At 43.1% G+C, this 16,765-nt stretch overlaps 2 protein-coding genes across 2 annotated transcripts; both read right to left on the bottom strand.

The window, feature by feature from the left end:
- Window positions 1–2,332: 2,332 nt before the first annotated feature.
- Window positions 2,333–5,532, bottom strand: LOC129597199 (uncharacterized). The gene is made up of 3 exons (XM_055494666.1): window positions 5,425–5,532; window positions 5,231–5,353; window positions 2,333–2,689 (listed from the first exon to the last, which is right to left on the bottom strand). Exons 1-3 carry the CDS (start codon window positions 5,530–5,532, stop codon window positions 2,333–2,335), a joined length of 588 nt encoding a protein of 195 aa, XP_055350641.1.
- Window positions 5,533–11,636: 6,104 nt separating this feature from the next.
- Window positions 11,637–14,902, bottom strand: LOC129597203 (uncharacterized). The gene is made up of 3 exons (XM_055494670.1): window positions 13,159–14,902; window positions 12,230–12,970; window positions 11,637–11,949 (listed from the first exon to the last, which is right to left on the bottom strand). Exons 1-3 carry the CDS (start codon window positions 13,771–13,773, stop codon window positions 11,857–11,859), a joined length of 1,449 nt encoding a protein of 482 aa, XP_055350645.1. The 5' UTR covers window positions 13,774–14,902; the 3' UTR covers window positions 11,637–11,856.
- Between the last annotated feature and the right edge of the window lie 1,863 nt (window positions 14,903–16,765).

Raw genomic sequence — 16,765 nt, 5'->3', positions numbered from 1 at the left:
TGCATTTGTAACGGAGCATGGGACACAGTTTTCCCAGATGTTTCTTTTAGAATCAATAAGCAGATTCAGAATCCGTTTAGGTGTCAATTTGGGCATGCTGGGAATAATCCCAGCACTAATACGATTGCGGCAAAAGGCAGACACAGTGCGTTTTGGCTGGACAAGATCCGATACCATGCAGCTTGCGCCATCCGACATACGCCGCTTACTTCCCTTAACGGAAACAAGTGCGAGATAAGGGTCATCTTCTCTTTGTGGTGCACACTGATGCCGGTGGACAGATGAAGACCAAGGAAATGACCGGACTGAAACAGGCATGCGATAAACTAATGAGAAACTGGGCAAGATCGTTGCCGATGGTTCTATCGTCTGTCGATGGTTCTACGAACTTTGTATGCTCTTTGCTCTAACTGGTTTCTTGGACCGTCTTCAACGAAAACAAACGGTTTCAGTTTAATGGAAATACGGTTCTGGGTTTCACTGCCACTGTTTTGGGTTTTTGCACCGTATCTCATAGTATCAGAGGATCTTTGCGGCCCTAGATCATACTCTTAATGGCTCTTTGTGACCGCGTCACTGCGTCTTCTTTACACATACAGTAGGTACGCATCGCAGCAGTTCATAAAAATTATCATGAATGCTTAGACTGGTTTGATTCGCAGAAAACTCGTTTGATGGCAAAACGGTTTTATACTGTGCACGTTCTAAAATTCTAGGGTAGGTTAGGAATTTAGGAGATGACCCGTTGATCATTGGTGCATTCTGATTACTCTGCATAAGCCAGCAACGGAAGGGATATTCCAGAAACTTTCATTAAAACGCAATGTCATTAAACAATACTTTCATTAAAACGCATCAAAACGCATTTCAATGTTGGCGCTTAATAGCAGGAAAGTTACTCCGCAGCACAGATACACCGTTAATGAATTTTCAGCGCAAGGACAAAAGGCTATACGTAGAGCTTTTTTTGTATGTAACTGCTCACTCTACTCTCGTGTTAAATACGTACAATATACAGACGAAATACATCCGAATAAATCTCAATCTAGGAGATTGCATGGCTTATATAACCGCAGCATATCGTAACAGTTATTGCGACCGAAACATTTCGCATACAAAAAAATATAGGCAGCATCGCGACTTGCCGCTGGTGGTGCACCAAGCTGCATTATACTACAATTAACTATTAAAAATTTCAAGTATCATGCACAGAGTATTCCGATGCCTTTATGTGGGCACTCGGATTGTACATGTTATCACTAGTTAATAATTCGTTGCAGTACCACACAAACTGCTTTGAACCCCTACAACTAGCTCCCAACAATTCATTCAATTTCCTGTTCCAAATAAAAATATACCGGTTTAAAGAGGATTTAAAAGTAATTAACAGATAAATGCTCAGTGACCTACCTTAGACTTATCACTTTCAATGCCGTTTTCCGGCCTGATTTACTTTGGAGTGACCGTGTACTGTTTAGATCGAGTCTCAATATCAGCAGAATGTGAAAAGATTTAAATAATGATCCAGAAAAGACACAGCTGTACAGATACCTGATCTACAGTAAATTAGTCATTTGACTTCGGGAAAACAAGAACAGTAAGATAAAAAACACGTACACGTATGAAAACACGCACAGTAAAATAAAAACATAACTCTGGTGCGATCGAGCAAATGGTGACTTTATTCGGCAGCGGCCAGTACTCACGTCACATAAGCCTGCGCAGATTTATACTACTTATGTAAAATGATCAAAATTTAAACATTCGAAAAACATCCAAAATCGTTAGTGTCATTAGTGATTTTATAACGTGCGCTAAATGTGCACAAAACCGCCGTTGCATTTCCTGTGACTACCGCTAGACTTAAACGTTGCCTATGAAAAGCCGTTGATCGAGATTCGCCGGTAATTTCACGGAGCTTCCTGCCGGCGAAACGGATCAAGTAAATCTTATCAGACAATTTACGGAGGACTGTTTCCAAGCTAAACATCCTGTGTTTGACTTTTGCTTCAACGTTCTTAACCTGCCCCAGAGTGCGATTTGCAAAATGTGAGTTCGCACCACAGAGTTTTGTAAAAATTTCATGTGCTTCCTTGGCCAGCTCGAGCGCTAACGGACTGGCATCGTTTATATTGGCTTTGGAATCCCCTCTTGCAGGGCGCAAAAGAGAGCATAGCAATTAAGTCGCCGGCCCCATTTCCCTTTTTCAATAAATAAGAGTTGGTGTGCAGCATATGGTGAGCACGCCATACATCCCACTTGGGGCACAGCTTTCTGCAATTTTTTAAAATCTGTTAGAAAATGCTACCGGTTTGGAACTATAATATGGCAATTACCGCACGCATACGATGAGTTCCTGCAACAGGATATGCAGTTTTTCCTCGTCTCCCCCGGGCCATTTCTGGCATCCGCGGTATGGCTGGCATACGAAGCGTATATGCGCATCGGAATGTAAAATTCCAGCGTCTTCCATCTCCAAAAAGAGTTCCGTTTTTTTGTCATTTTTGTCTTGCTTATCTGTGATATACAGAATGGTGTTGTGGTAGTCCGCCATGAACCTCCGGTACTGCGCTAAGCGATCAGCGTTGATAGCGCCACAGTGGGGGCATGCCGACAGAGTCCGGTCATCACTGGGAAGTCGTTCCGTGCAACCAACAGTGCCGCACTTAAGAGGGTTGATTTCCGCTTCCTATGCGCATGAAAAAATATTTTCTCACGAGCAGAAACAATATGAAAACAACTTGTGGTACCTATACCATGATTTTGTGGTATGGGAATAAATTAACGAAATGGCTGTGCGCCCCGACAATCAGGGCGCGAAGTAAACTGGCTATGCGCCCGGTATACCGGGCGCAAAGTAAATGAGTAAATTGGCTGTGCGCCCCTGATATAATAATTAATTACTATTTGTGACCACGGCATTACGCTGCTCTGCGCCATGAATTTTTTGTATTTAACCTTTAACACCGATAATCTGAGGGTAGGTACAAGCTTGTCCGGTAATTTCCTACGTAAAGGTACAGCTAGCGCGAATTTTGCGCTTATAACGATGGCCACTTCACTACGTTCATCAAATTCCTTAAGTGCGCTCCGCAGTCAGATTGTCGCTTACTGCACCGACCAATTTCTAGCCACCTTCTGCCAGGCAGTTACTATTATTCTCATTAAATTATATGGCGTGTACCAAGCCACCAGCCAGCCACATGCAAGTTACGTGTTTAAACGGTGTGGCGTGGCGCGCCGTAGTGTGAAGTTTGGCGTAACACGCAAATTTGTGTAAATCGCTGTACTGATTCGTCAGAAATTACCGGACAAGCTTGTACAAAGTGGTCCAAATCTAATTTTAAAACTATTAAAACTAATAAAACCAAACGTTTTATTTAATAAATACATCGGATCGACAGTGATTTCTCAAAAAGCGGTTTTAAGGTTTTAATGGTTTTTACTAATGTATAGTTTGATAGTGATTTTTCGAAAAGCGGTTTTAAAGGTTTTAAAGGTTTTAAAGGTTTTAAAGGTTTTAAAGGTTTTAAAGGTTTTAAAGGTTTCAAGGGTTTTAAAGACTTGGACCACTTTGTACCTACAGTGGATAATCTTGCACGATTTTTTGTGTTTCACTATTAACATAACTTCTGCCGCCAAAATTTTCATTTTTTTCGTGGCTGGATTTGTCATTCATGGTATTAGAGCCTTCCCGATACTCGCGCAGGTAAACCGGCTTCATCATTTCCTGTACACCATTGTTCTCCTTCGCACTTTCGAAATGCATTTTCGGACCCGAATCCATTGCGCAAATCGCCATGATAGAGTAACAGTACGCAAAAAGTCAATACGGAATTATCTGAATTTGTGGCACCCACCCATTAAGGGCACTCCTGTAATATGCGCACCTCGAACTCCCTGTTAAGTTTGAAAATTAGGGCACCCCAGAAATTGCCGCATATTGCGTCGTTAATAAATGTCAAGCGGAGTAAACTAGTACTTAGTTAGACCGTAACCAAAAACGTGGTGGTGTTGCTAATTTGCTAGCAAGCAATTGTATGCAGCATGCCCGGGATGCTGCAGGCAAGTGATTGTGTAATTGCATGTATCCATATACCCGGTAACTACACCAACTATAGCGTCAGTTTCTATAGAGCAGGATGCGCTCTTGGTTTCAAAAAATATTGGCCCCCTACAAAATATACTGTTTAAAAAATAGTGGCACCCGCCGAAGTAACGGCACCTCCCCGACAAAAAGCGCACCTGTACTAGAGCGTCTGAACTTTCGCATTTGCCGCACCGTGATAAAAATTCGATAATTGCAGTACATCCGATTTCTTTCCCCATAAGTGTCTCATTCATTTGTTAATAATGTTCTAATCAGTCCTACAAGCCATAAACATTTATGCGCATTCAAGGTCACGTGTCTTTAGGTAAATATTCTGGTAACCTTTGGACCGTTCTGTGAGTGCGTACTAACAAATTTACCATAATTAGCCACGATTTTTTACGCCGAATATTCGGGGCGCACAGCCAATTTTCTGCGCGTCCTGACGGGGCGCATAGCCATTTTACTTCGCGCCCCGATCGGGGCGCACAGCCAATTTGCTTTGCGCCCCGGTTGTCGGGGCGCATAGCACTGACCATAAATTAAAGCACGGACATACAGTCAGAAAGATTAATTAAGTACTCAAGATCAATAAGTATTGTAAAAACGATAATATACGAGTAGCAACTGTTATGACTTGTTTTATCCCGAAAAAGTTCATTGTAATGCTTAATCCGCTAAATTGTACGTGATATTATTACAACGCTTTCATATTTTCGACCGGAACGCAACGTACGTCCTCTTAATTCAGAACCACTGCAAAAATGTATGTGTCCGTTACGGAAGTTCGTTACGGAAGTAACAGCAAACAATTGTTAATTGTTAAAAACTCAAATTGTTTCTACTCGTACTTTATATATCTCGCACATAATACAAAGTTTCATCGCTACGTTACAATGACAGGACTTTTTTACAGTTTGTATATTTATTCAATATGCTGTACGTGTAAAGTTTTCCACACAAAATTCAAAAGTCATTACTGAATTATACAGCCTCGGCGACAGCGGAAATAGGCCGCTTAATCACATAGCAGATACTTGGTGCAGCACCAGTAGTGCCGTTTCCATGGCATGATTTTATTATAATTATGATGTTTCGGTTTGAGACAAGCTACGAGAAAATTGCGAGGTCGTTACTTACGTAATCTTCAGTGCACATGCGACATTCACAGGGATAGCCGTAGATGTCTTGGAATGTTTTTCGGCGTTCCGTGCGTGTCAGGTGATAAAGTTCAAAATCATTCAACAGTTCGTTGTGGCGCAACTGAAAACAAAGCACGATAAACAGAGTCTTCCTCGCGCCCTTTGGGATGCAGCACAAATGCTCCTACGTACATCACACAGCCCCGGGGTACGTATCTGTATATCTCGCGTAGCATGCACGATCAATTCTCGTCCTATGAAATCCATGGTGATGTTCGTATCCCAGCACACCGGCGTCATCCGGCGGTGTTGCGCTGGCCAGAAGAGCCCCGCCCCGAAATTGCAGTTTTTGGTGTGTTTAAGACCGGTCTCATTAATCGGAAAGGTGTTAAACAAAATGGTGCTCAGACACTCCCGGTACGAAGAAACAGGCGTTGTAGATGGAGGGGCAATAAATGACCATGCCTTTTTATGCGATGCGATGAGAGGATGCCGAAACCTAATTATATACGCAAAAGCAACCAACTGAAGCACAGTACTTCGCTAGTACACCTTGAGGAAACTGAGGCATGCATAGAAGTCGTCCAATATTTTCGGATGCGGATGGGGCGGAAACATGAGCAGAATTTCTTGGGTTGATGTGGCTCCAGCTCTCGTATACCACACGTTCAAGAAGGTAGTATTTAACTAACGCATAATAATCGCATTGAAAGAGTCCATTTTATTAATGCGTTTTTAATTATTAACACAAAGTATTACAATACTTATTCAAACCATTCGACAATCGACCCCTTGAAATTACAATAATAATTATATGCAATTAAAATATATGTCAATCATAAACTGATTGTGTTACCAGCTCGCGCTCAACAAATACACAACTACCGGTACTCGAGTATCCATATTACCTTTAATCTACATCTTTATAATAGTCAGTACTCAACAGCAATCAAAATAACAAAAGGTGCAAGTGCCGGCATACTGCTTTACAGTCAAAATTTATATTTATGCTTTAATTAGTAATTCTCGAGATTCAATGTACCGCGGTAGTACTGCTCAGAGTTCTTGGTTTTTATGTTAAATGGAAGCTATCATTTTTTAGATTAAGTCTATGGAGGCGTAGCCATTTATAACCATACGTAATAGTAAATTACATACTAGTACACTGTTGCTCAAGTAATCGATCACCTGCATTCGTATGGAGAGTTTATTCATCATAACCATGGCAGGGAAATCTAAAAAGTGAAAATTTGACAATCGCTACTGTAACTAAAATCCATTTCAATTTATTAACCATGACAAATACAGTTTGGTCGTTCACGGTTCTGTTCGTTTTGATATTAAAAAGGGTTATACGGGTTATTGTCCGGAAACAAATTCGTCAGAAACGTTAGCTCCTACCGCTTGTGAATGCTTCTAACGAGTACGACTGTTGCCACCCGAGTTGCCACTTACCACTGAACTTAACATGACTTGGCTAAAGTTTTGCTTACAATAATCATTGACTTGAGGTAGCTGGGTGTCAATTAGTACACAACATTCCACAAAATGTCCGTTGTTCCAGTCAGCGGTCTGTAAATAAACTGGGCTTAATTACGCTTAAATCATTATTATGGACGACGGGACGTAGTGACAATGTGCAATAACGTTACAGTGTAAAGATTATCAGACCTTGCAGGATTTGCTGCAGTAATGATGCAGTTTACACCGTGCACACTGCAGCAACCGTGCACCCTTCGCGGGAGCAAAACAGTAAGCACAGTATTTCGTATACGCATGCCGGTGGAAGCCCCATAGCCAAGCAGTACAACGGAATATTTCGTCTCATACGGCGACGAAAGATTTTAGGACGGAGGATTTTGGCTTTTTAACGCTGCAGTCGGAGATCTGGTATGCCACACTCATTTCAAAAACATATGTCCGAATTAATGCATATTAAAAATGTGGAATGCTGAGCTTTTAAAAATACCAGAAAGATGCAGAATTGTTGATTTTCGATATGTCATGCAAAATTTAACATTAGCGATAGCACTGGGCAAGCATTTGCAGCATTCTGTAATAAATGGCGATTTCAGATTCTCATTACTTCATCTAGATGCTCATTGCTCACCACTTTCCCTGAGCTTCCCTGAATGGCCCAGGCCTAAGTGCATTATTTTGGCGCCAGTTGCCGACAGAGTAAAGACTGATTCTCTGAGTCAATCCAGTAAACACGAAGCAGGAGTTTATTAGATAAGTATGTACATTACCACATACTGTACATACGTCATGCGAAAATTAATAAAGAAGGATTAATAATTAGCGGGCTATCGTTTGCTCTGCACGGTTTGCAAGAAGACAGGTGAGACACAAGCTCACCGCCTCTCGGCGCCTTAGTTCAACCGTCCAAATGGATTTTGGTAGCAGGAAATCATTGTTTCTGTTTGACTTCTATCGTAGTCAAGCTGAATAGACTACGCCCTCGGCCCTAATAAAATTAACTAGCGGATAATTATTAAACAATAGCATTTGTATCAAGCGCGGTTTCAGTACCACTGCAGAATGGAACATCGGAATTTGTGAAATGGAAAAGTACAAGTATTACGGGACACACTTTGAGGCGACAGGCAGAATCTGTGCCCCAGCATCGCCAATCGCCTTAATTGTAGCATCTGGCTGCGCACGGTACAATTATCTTTTTGGTAGTATAACGCGGGGCCGTATGGGCGCCACGCGTATCCTCGACAGCGAACAGCGGTGAACCCGGATGAGGCTTTATTGCCGAATCTAATGCGCACCGTGGCGCAGCAACACCAGACTAACGAGGAAGGATCCTGCAGCCAGTGCAACTGTGTTGCAGATCCGTCAAAACAGCGCAGCAATGTGCGGGGTGGAAATCCCCAGAAACAGCGAATAGCTACTCAGGAGGGCGGAGCGTCCCGCCCTTACAGTAGTTTAGTACGTTACAGTAGCTTGTGTTTGTGTTTCGGCTACTGTATATGAATTTAAATTTCTGATTAACCTTTTGACGGAAGGAAGAGACCTGCCATTTGTAAGCTATTGAAAACCAAGACGGCAGAAACCGTCATAAACGAACTGGTGCATTTTTTAGTAACTTTAAATTTAATTAAATCTAGGTTATCCACGGGAGCATTTTTCTGACGTATCTTCAGGTGCGTACGATGTTACGTCGTCTTATGACCGCGTAATATGAGTTACCGCAAAGGAAACGAGCCGCTCGCTGGGAGCCTCGCGTTAAAATGCTTCAAACTTTAAAAGCATTAAAAAACAGCCAAATTCGATAGTGTTATTCAAAATCTTTGACGAATCCGGAATACCCCGGAAAACTCTTATGAAAACTAGCAACGAAGACTGTATCATAATGACAAAAGCACAACAGTTACGCAGCTTACGCCCCATTTGTCCAAATGACGAAAACTGACAAAAAAAGCCTAGAGTTTTGTATGCCCGTTTTGTATACTCGTTCCTATTCCACTTTTATTTATCAAATTTTGGAGAACATTACAATTGTCTTGATAACCTAAAATTATGTATCTCATTGTCTGCGGACTGTGCATAGTGCAACGTTCTGCATCTTCGTCAGTATAACAGCCACGAAAGCCTAACGGATTACGAATCTGCGCATTAATTTTAGGAAACACCCGGCAAAAGCTGTTTCCCGTAATCCATTACAGCATTTCTCATTCGTGGGTACTCTTATTGGTTTCTTGGACGGTCTTCAAAGAGGAAAAACGGATTCTATATAATGGAAGTACGGATAACGATATTCTAGACTTCCCGGTCTTTCATGTTTCCTTAGTGGCACCTTAGATAATTTCTTAATGGGTCTTTGTAACACTATACGATATATTGTAGGTAAGTATTGTACTGTACCACAGCCCATCATAAAGACTGCTGTGGTTTGGTTCGCAGAAAGCTCGTTAACTGAAATGTTTGTTTCATGCGTGAATAATATGATATGCCGCGTTAGGAGAGACACTATCACCAAGGCATAACACTACACTACGTAATGTTTATTTTGCCATGCTATCACCATTAGGTCAGTTAATGCATTCGGGCTACATTGCATGTGTTAACAAGCATGGGAATCATTATGCACCGCAAATAATTATGATATACCCTTTAATGCCCGATGTCTGGATGCGCTCGTTTCCGTTGAATAATTTCGGGTAAACCTGAAATTCGGCTAATGATCTTAACTACCGCATTGACATATGTTTAATTGGTAACATTGTCTCAGGGACTACTCATGCGGGCTGGAGGCTGTTTTTAAATTTTCGCACAGAGCCTAGGTGACCATTAAAATATAAGCACGGAGCTGCCTAATTTTGCCTCGAAACGACTAATTTTTTCTCGAGTGTTATGTTTCAGTGTCGCGGTTCTCCGCGTGGTTTGTACAAATGGTACAAAAACTTATACAATTATCATGCCTTATAAATCGCGAAATCTGGTCCGTTCAAAGTGTGCACCGAAGGGTGTGACCTTTCCTCCCTGCATAAGGCACCTCACCAAAATAATTTTGTTTGCCTTTAAAATTTTTGACTGGCTTATGACTTCCGAAATGGCGAATAACAGCTCATTTTCCAACTTCACTGCCGACGTTTGTGCCTCGGGAACCAACCCGGTAACCTGGACAGTTGTTCCTGCGGTATCACTGCCCATCACGATTTCAACGTTTCTACTGAATGGCAGTTTGCTAATGGTGTACATTGCAAACTCTCATATCTGCCGTGGATTTCACGTCTACGCCTTTGCCCTCCTTCTGGCTAATTTTACGTTTGCGATATGCTGTGGACCACTGGACGCCATTAACAGCCTGTTCGCAATGTGGTGTTGGGGTCGTTCCTGGTGCACCTTTTATTTGTACGCCTTTTGGACGCTGTCCGGAATCGCAGTTCTGCTGCACACTACGATCTCCATTAGCCGGTTCTGCGCCATAGTTTTCCCCGTGCAGTACCGTCAACGTCATAACACATGCATTGCAGTTGCCCTATGTAGTAGTTGCTGGATCACCGGTCATGCTATCGGCGTACCGGTGGTTGTTGTGGACGCGATGGTTTACAGACTACCGGAAACCGAAGCCGGGTGTGTTCTGAACTTTGCACTGTCGCCCTATCAGCAAGTGTGGCTATACTTCTACATGGGTCTTTCACTCGCTACGCTGGGTGTAACGCTTGGTCAGTATCCACTGGTTGTCTACTTCCGTCGCAAGCGAATGCAAGGAATCGCGCAAAGATCTAGCGAACATCACAACGCCGGTACAGGTACATGTATTGTACTGTTCTTAAATACGAGTACATATGCACTCGTATATAGATATACTGTAATTAAGTATCAGTAAAGCGCTGATAACCTGTTTTCATGGCCCATATTTTAGATAAGGCTATATTTTTTATTTTTTTTATTTTTTACGTTTCAGTTTATAATTTTTTAAATGGAAAATGTGGGCACTGCACACAAAAGTCTACGTACCTCAGTACGTACTGCAAAGAGTAAACAGAATGTTAATTTTTGCGTTCGCTGTAACAAAAAATTCGTATTTCTGATGATTGTACTGTAATTACATCAAGATGTCCCAGCAAAGCGCAGCAATATATGCCAAGATTGCATTCTGTAAAACTACAACTGAAGATACACAATAGCTTGCATTTTACATGATCTCCCGGATGTTAAAACTATCTGCATTTGCTCTTTTTCATTGTAGGCAGCCATGATCAGTCCCATTCATCTTACCACGAAGAAAAGCCCTGTCGTGAGAGCCGAAAGCAAAGCTTTTCTTCTTTTAACAATAGTGACCATTACCGTCTTCATTTGTTGGACGCCGGCGGCCGTGGCACTTCCGATTCTGGCAGTCGATGAGTACCCCATGACCGTCTTCTGGTTGATGATGCTGTACCAGCTGGAAGCGGTAATCTATCCCATTATCTTTACGCTATCCTTGCCGGATCTTCGGGAGATCGTCTGGCGAGCCATTCAACACCGTCGCAACGACGGCAATTTCCGCGTGATGCCGTTGTTCCATCTGCCGCGGCGGCTGACCCTGACACACAGTGTGTCGCATGATGCCGTAGTCGACATTGGACATTAATGCGCAGTGACGCACGTACCTATGCCGTACCTGATGCTTGTCGTTTATGACGGAATCATCATTATAAAGATAGTTAGCACGTTAACTAATTTACGGAGGTCTGTAATTCATAACAATGTCACCCGGTCACGGTTCAATCTGAATCTGTAGACCGGTTTCGTCACCTTTGTTTTGGTCAGGCAAAGTTTACTTGTCGCAAGCAGATATCAGCCAGCTGTTTTAAGAACATAACGTGGTATAATATTAGAAGTAGGTTTGTTTTTCAACAATTTTAAACAAGTTTTATTGGTGTACTCGCATACGAGCATTTGCCCACTTAAATTTGAACCATCGGTATGACAGAACAATCATCCACTGCTGCGATTCTCTCAGAAACCGATCAGGACCAGAAAAACATAAAAAAGTATTTATAATGGCTACCTCGTAGAGAAATAACTGCTTCTTCATACAAACTTGTCTACAGCACCTGTACCGCTGGTCAATGAATCATTCCAGCATTTTACTCAAAGCCGCAAGCGTTAGCTTTGTCAGCTTGTTCACATCCAGATTGGGAATTGTAGATACCGTCCATTCTTGACCACGATAAGCAGTGACAAACGTGGGTCAATTTTTTGAAAGGTCTCAAGAATCTGTGAAAATCCATAAAAAAAGTGCATTAATCTGATGCCGCATCAGCGGTGAATTATCAATCTGAAAAGGTTTCGTAATAATGAACCGCAAGCAAACAAACCGTTACCAGTTTGCGATATAAAACAACTTGTGAAGGTTATTCATGAACCGCACCCGAGCAAACCGTTTACCGTCTTAAAATTAGATTATTTAAAAATTTTGAAGAGGTTTCTTGGTTGCGCAGGCTGAAAACAAAAATCTACTGGCTGAAGCTAGAAAATGCAAACGGTTGGTACTCACCGGCACAATTGGGTAGGAATCTGTACAGTTGGCGATCTTTTCCCGCAGAGCTGTCTGATTAATCGGTTCCTCCAGATTAAGGTTGTTCTCAAAAAGATCCCACAGCTGCTCCCGTAGCCGCTCTGGTGACTGTGTGCAGAATGAGTGCTGCAGTATAGTTGCCGATAACGAAAGCTCGCTCAGATGGCACTTCTTCAACACAACTGCATCAAAGGTTCCACACATAGTGGCTATTTCGTCCACCACCATAGACCCCCAATCAAAGTTATATTCTCCAAATGAACAGTGATAGAAGATTATTTTTGGAATGCAAATGTCGGATTCCAACACTGACGAAGCGTTCAGCAACTGAGGCCAGTCCATGTGGGCGAAAACCAGCGTCTTGGTATGAGTGTCCGTACACTTCAATAAGCAGCTCGCCATCGAGAAGTATGCATTCACAGCGGAACTCAAACAGTCCTCTTCCTCGGCATAGCATACCACACACACATCCGGGAAATAAGCTGCGGTGGTGAGAATACGGTTCCACAGACCACACGTGCGGCGGCAGCGAAAACGGTTAATTGAGTCAAGTGACTGGAAGATCTCCACCAGCAGTTCAACTGATAGAGGCAGACCGATGTTGCGCTTTCCACAAGTCTTACGTTTTCTGTCTGGCTCCTTGGTCTCCGTTTCTTCCAGTATCCAAAGTGGAGTACGACCAATTTTCTCGTAATCCTTCGCCTTCAGATACAACGCTTCCTGCCAATGACAATCGGTCACGACTCAAGCTTATAAAAGCGATGATTCGATCTAATGCGTAACAAGTAGTTGCATCTTTCTGTTGAATCTGATACCAGTTTCCTAAAATAAATTTGCTTTTTGTGCGAATTTTGTCTAAAACTACGAGGATTACTTCATACTTGTACTTCCATCGCAAAAAGTCTTACCACTGTATCGGGCTGCAACGGAGTGTCAGTGCCGCGTTGCAAGTAAAGGAGCATCTGGCTAAGCAGTGTGCACAGCACTTTGTGTTCGCTATTCAACAAATGCTTAAAGGTCTCTCTCAGTACTCGCGATCCTCTTGACCAAAAATCAGCCGGCAACGAACAGGAGCGGACAACGAAATCCTTTTCGCGTACTCGCAGATTGTATGAAAAAGAGCTAACTGTAGGTGAGAGGGCGAGCGGACGCACTTGACTGGACGGCACAAGCTCTTTCGTGGTGCCATGTGGTAAATGTACCTCTACGAATTTCCCGTTGGCCGTCGAAGCGGACAATCTGGCTCCGGAGTACCATGCCCATGCACTGTCTGGTCGATGGCGTAGCAGTACTTGCGCCTCCTCTCCTGGAAGAGGATGTACGAAATTCGCAGTCTGGCTGTTGAAAATGTTCTGGTATTCAACAAACCGCATCCGCTGTGTAGCACAGCCAAAATCGATGATGAGTCCCCCTTCCACGACATTGGTAATATGACCGTACTGGAGCCCACCGTCGACGAGAACGTCCACTGCATTCCATGCACCGAGCCTGACGCATCCGGTGTGGTCTTCGTAAATATGCATTGCGGCGATTTGAAATCTTAGACTGACTTCGGTAGCTTTCACGTACCGACCAAAGATGACCGCCCAGCTACGCACACAAATATTGACATGCTATGCGGAAGTCGCACCGCGACAACCGCACTAGATGACCAAACCTACTCAATCGGTAGAGTGGGAATATGCTCTGGACTCCGTAAGTGGTACTACTGCCTACTTCCGCTAGGTACGAGCGGATTGCTGTGCCTAACGAAAGTTACCGAAACCAAAACACTCAGGAACTTCCCAAATGTTTAATCACCAAACCGAACCGAACGAACAAACAGAACAGAACAGAACGAGATATGAACTTCCTTCTAACCTAGAGTCACACGACCTTTCAGCTAGAAACAAGCTCACAGATTTAGTTGAAGTTAGAAACTTCAGACTCATTCCTTCAACCAGAATCGTCGATGGAATCAGCGATCAAATGCGTTAGATAAGAACAGCACATCGTACGTAACGGAACTGACAACACGTACGTCATAACACGTACGTAATACGCGCATACTACGCATAGCGCGTTACCCCCACTGCTACAGAATTAACGTCCGCGTTAATCAAAGCAAACAAACAAACACAAACCCAAATCAAAGAAAATCGAAATCCAGGAAGTACCGTAATCCTAGAGGATCCGTTTCATCATTCGCGTGTGGAATCCGGGGTGTGACGGGGGTTCAAATGGAGGTCCAAGTTGATGGAGTTTGTTTTCCGTCCAAGTCCTCCGAAGTTCCTCGTTCCATGCGCGTCCAGTTTTATCGTCAGTCCATCCAAACGTTTCGTATCCAGGTAAGGTTTTTATCAATCCTCTCCCTCCGAAGAGCTCGAGGATCCGCAATCCGACAGGCCAATTACATCAGAAATGGCAAGCATTCCGATAAGCACAGGCCACAGCCAATCAATCAAAAACACAGATCAGAACGGGCAAATACCGATCATTATCAGCATCTTCAGTGCACCAAAAAGTGAATATTCAATTTCCACTAATAACTGGCAATTACCCCCACTGCAAGCCTGCACTTTTAGTTAAACGATGGAACACAGTCAATCACAAATAGATCACAAGAACCGATACGATAGCATGGTTCTTAACAATGATCAAACAGAACGCCACCTAAATTATCCAATTACTTTCGAATGATTGATTCAATCCCAAATGGATTATAAACATCCAGTTATCAAAATCAAACAGAGATTGTTTTACTGCTCAAACGCAGAAATCAGAAAGGAGCCAAAAGTCATTTCCAAATCAGTCGAACGCCGCACGACAGTACAGCGTTTCCATGCACGTAGCTACCACACCGGCGGCTACGGCGCACAACACAGTACTCGATTAATAAGTACTTCTTTTCCCCAGTCAACAAGTTTTTATAACTTTCTGACACTTCAGCAATCAGCATCCCTTTTTTTTGCTGATAAATCCTGCGGTTATGAGTAAACGCAACTTATACTGTCAGTACACCACCGACAAGAGAACAGCGGACTTATAACGTAGCAGCCAAAACTTAAACATGAGCACTACATTGCTCACATTGTGCTTCGATTTTCCACAATTCAGCATTCATTCCAGGCCAGTAATAGTTCCGCAAAACATACTTACGGACTGACCAATAATCATGCAAATTATCAGCATGAAAGCTTTCATGGCAGTCTCGCAACAAGTCCTGACGGCTAGCTTCCGGTACGACTACGCGGTGTCTACCGTACCTACCGCCTTTGCTACGGTACACGATACCACGATAAACATGAAATCCTTTCACGATCTCTTTTTCATCCCTACTCATCTCTGCCTCGGGATTCTTGATCAGAAACTTCAAGCGCTTCACATAAGCACTGCCACTTTGCTTCCGACGCCAATCCACACGAGCCTGAGCACCCCCACTGCAAAGCGAGCGCCCCATCGGATGGCGTACCGAGCAGAACTTAACCTGGGCGGCATCGCCCCCACTGCAAGCTTCGTCACCTTCAGCAACTTGTGCACATTTAACTTGCACAGTGAAAGAATTTACTTCCGGCCTACGCATCAAGAACGATCCCAAACTATTACTTTCGGGATTCTTTCCCATTGACTTCTTCAACATGTAAGCCTTAATCACCTGATCCGGCGGTCCCGCTGTAATCGGCTTACGCGGTTCCGAACTGGTGAACTTTTTTCCAACATGCGCACCATGGCATTTAAAACATATCGGCTGTCCATCTGGAAAATACCACTTCGCGTAATTAATGGTGACCTGCTTACCATTATCAACTGCACTTCCTTCGGACTTCTTCGCCTCATTACTAGCAGCCTTAGCTGCACTGGTATCTGCATCAACTGGCTTCCTGCCAGCGAACTGTTTTGAATCAGAGTAAACAGCACAAGGGTTACTATTACGCAGTTTATACTGCAGCTTCAATTCTGACAAAAACTCTTCGACATCAGCCACTCTTTTCTCTTCCATATACTTGAACCAAAAGAAACGGTTCTTCTTCAATCCCTGCTTCAGGTAGTACACACGTTCAGATTCGTTCAGATCCAGCTTCTTGAACGACGTAGTGAACCAGTCCACATACGAGTTCGGTGTATCGTCACTATTAAAATGACGATCAGCAAGCTTATCACGAACGGCCATTAAATCTTTCTCATCCGAGAAATGTTCCCGGATCATTTTCTTCCATTCAGACCACTTCAACATCTTATTGGAATCATACTTATCGAGATACCAGGTAAGTGCCGTACCAGTAAAACAGCGCGACAGGCATTTACTAATGACGTCACCATCAGACCAACTGTTGTGGTTTTTGCAATTATCCACACTCTGGATAAACTGTTCCACCTTATTTGTATCCGTTTTCCCATCAAATTTCTCCGGATACATTGTATCCGTCCTAAATGCACCTTTCATAGCATTCGTAAACTTATCCATGTCGAACGGAGCGGAAACAGTACTACCGCCCTTGGCCTCCTGTTCTTTTAAGCGACGATCAAGTTCAGCAA

This window comes from Paramacrobiotus metropolitanus, unplaced genomic scaffold (genome assembly GCF_019649055.1).
Source record: "Paramacrobiotus metropolitanus isolate TYO unplaced genomic scaffold, Prichtersi_v1.0 Parri_scaffold0000101, whole genome shotgun sequence".
In the NCBI taxonomy this organism is placed as follows: Eukaryota; Metazoa; Tardigrada; class Eutardigrada; order Parachela; family Macrobiotidae; genus Paramacrobiotus; species Paramacrobiotus metropolitanus.
This window is presented reverse-complemented; position numbering and strand designations above follow the sequence as displayed.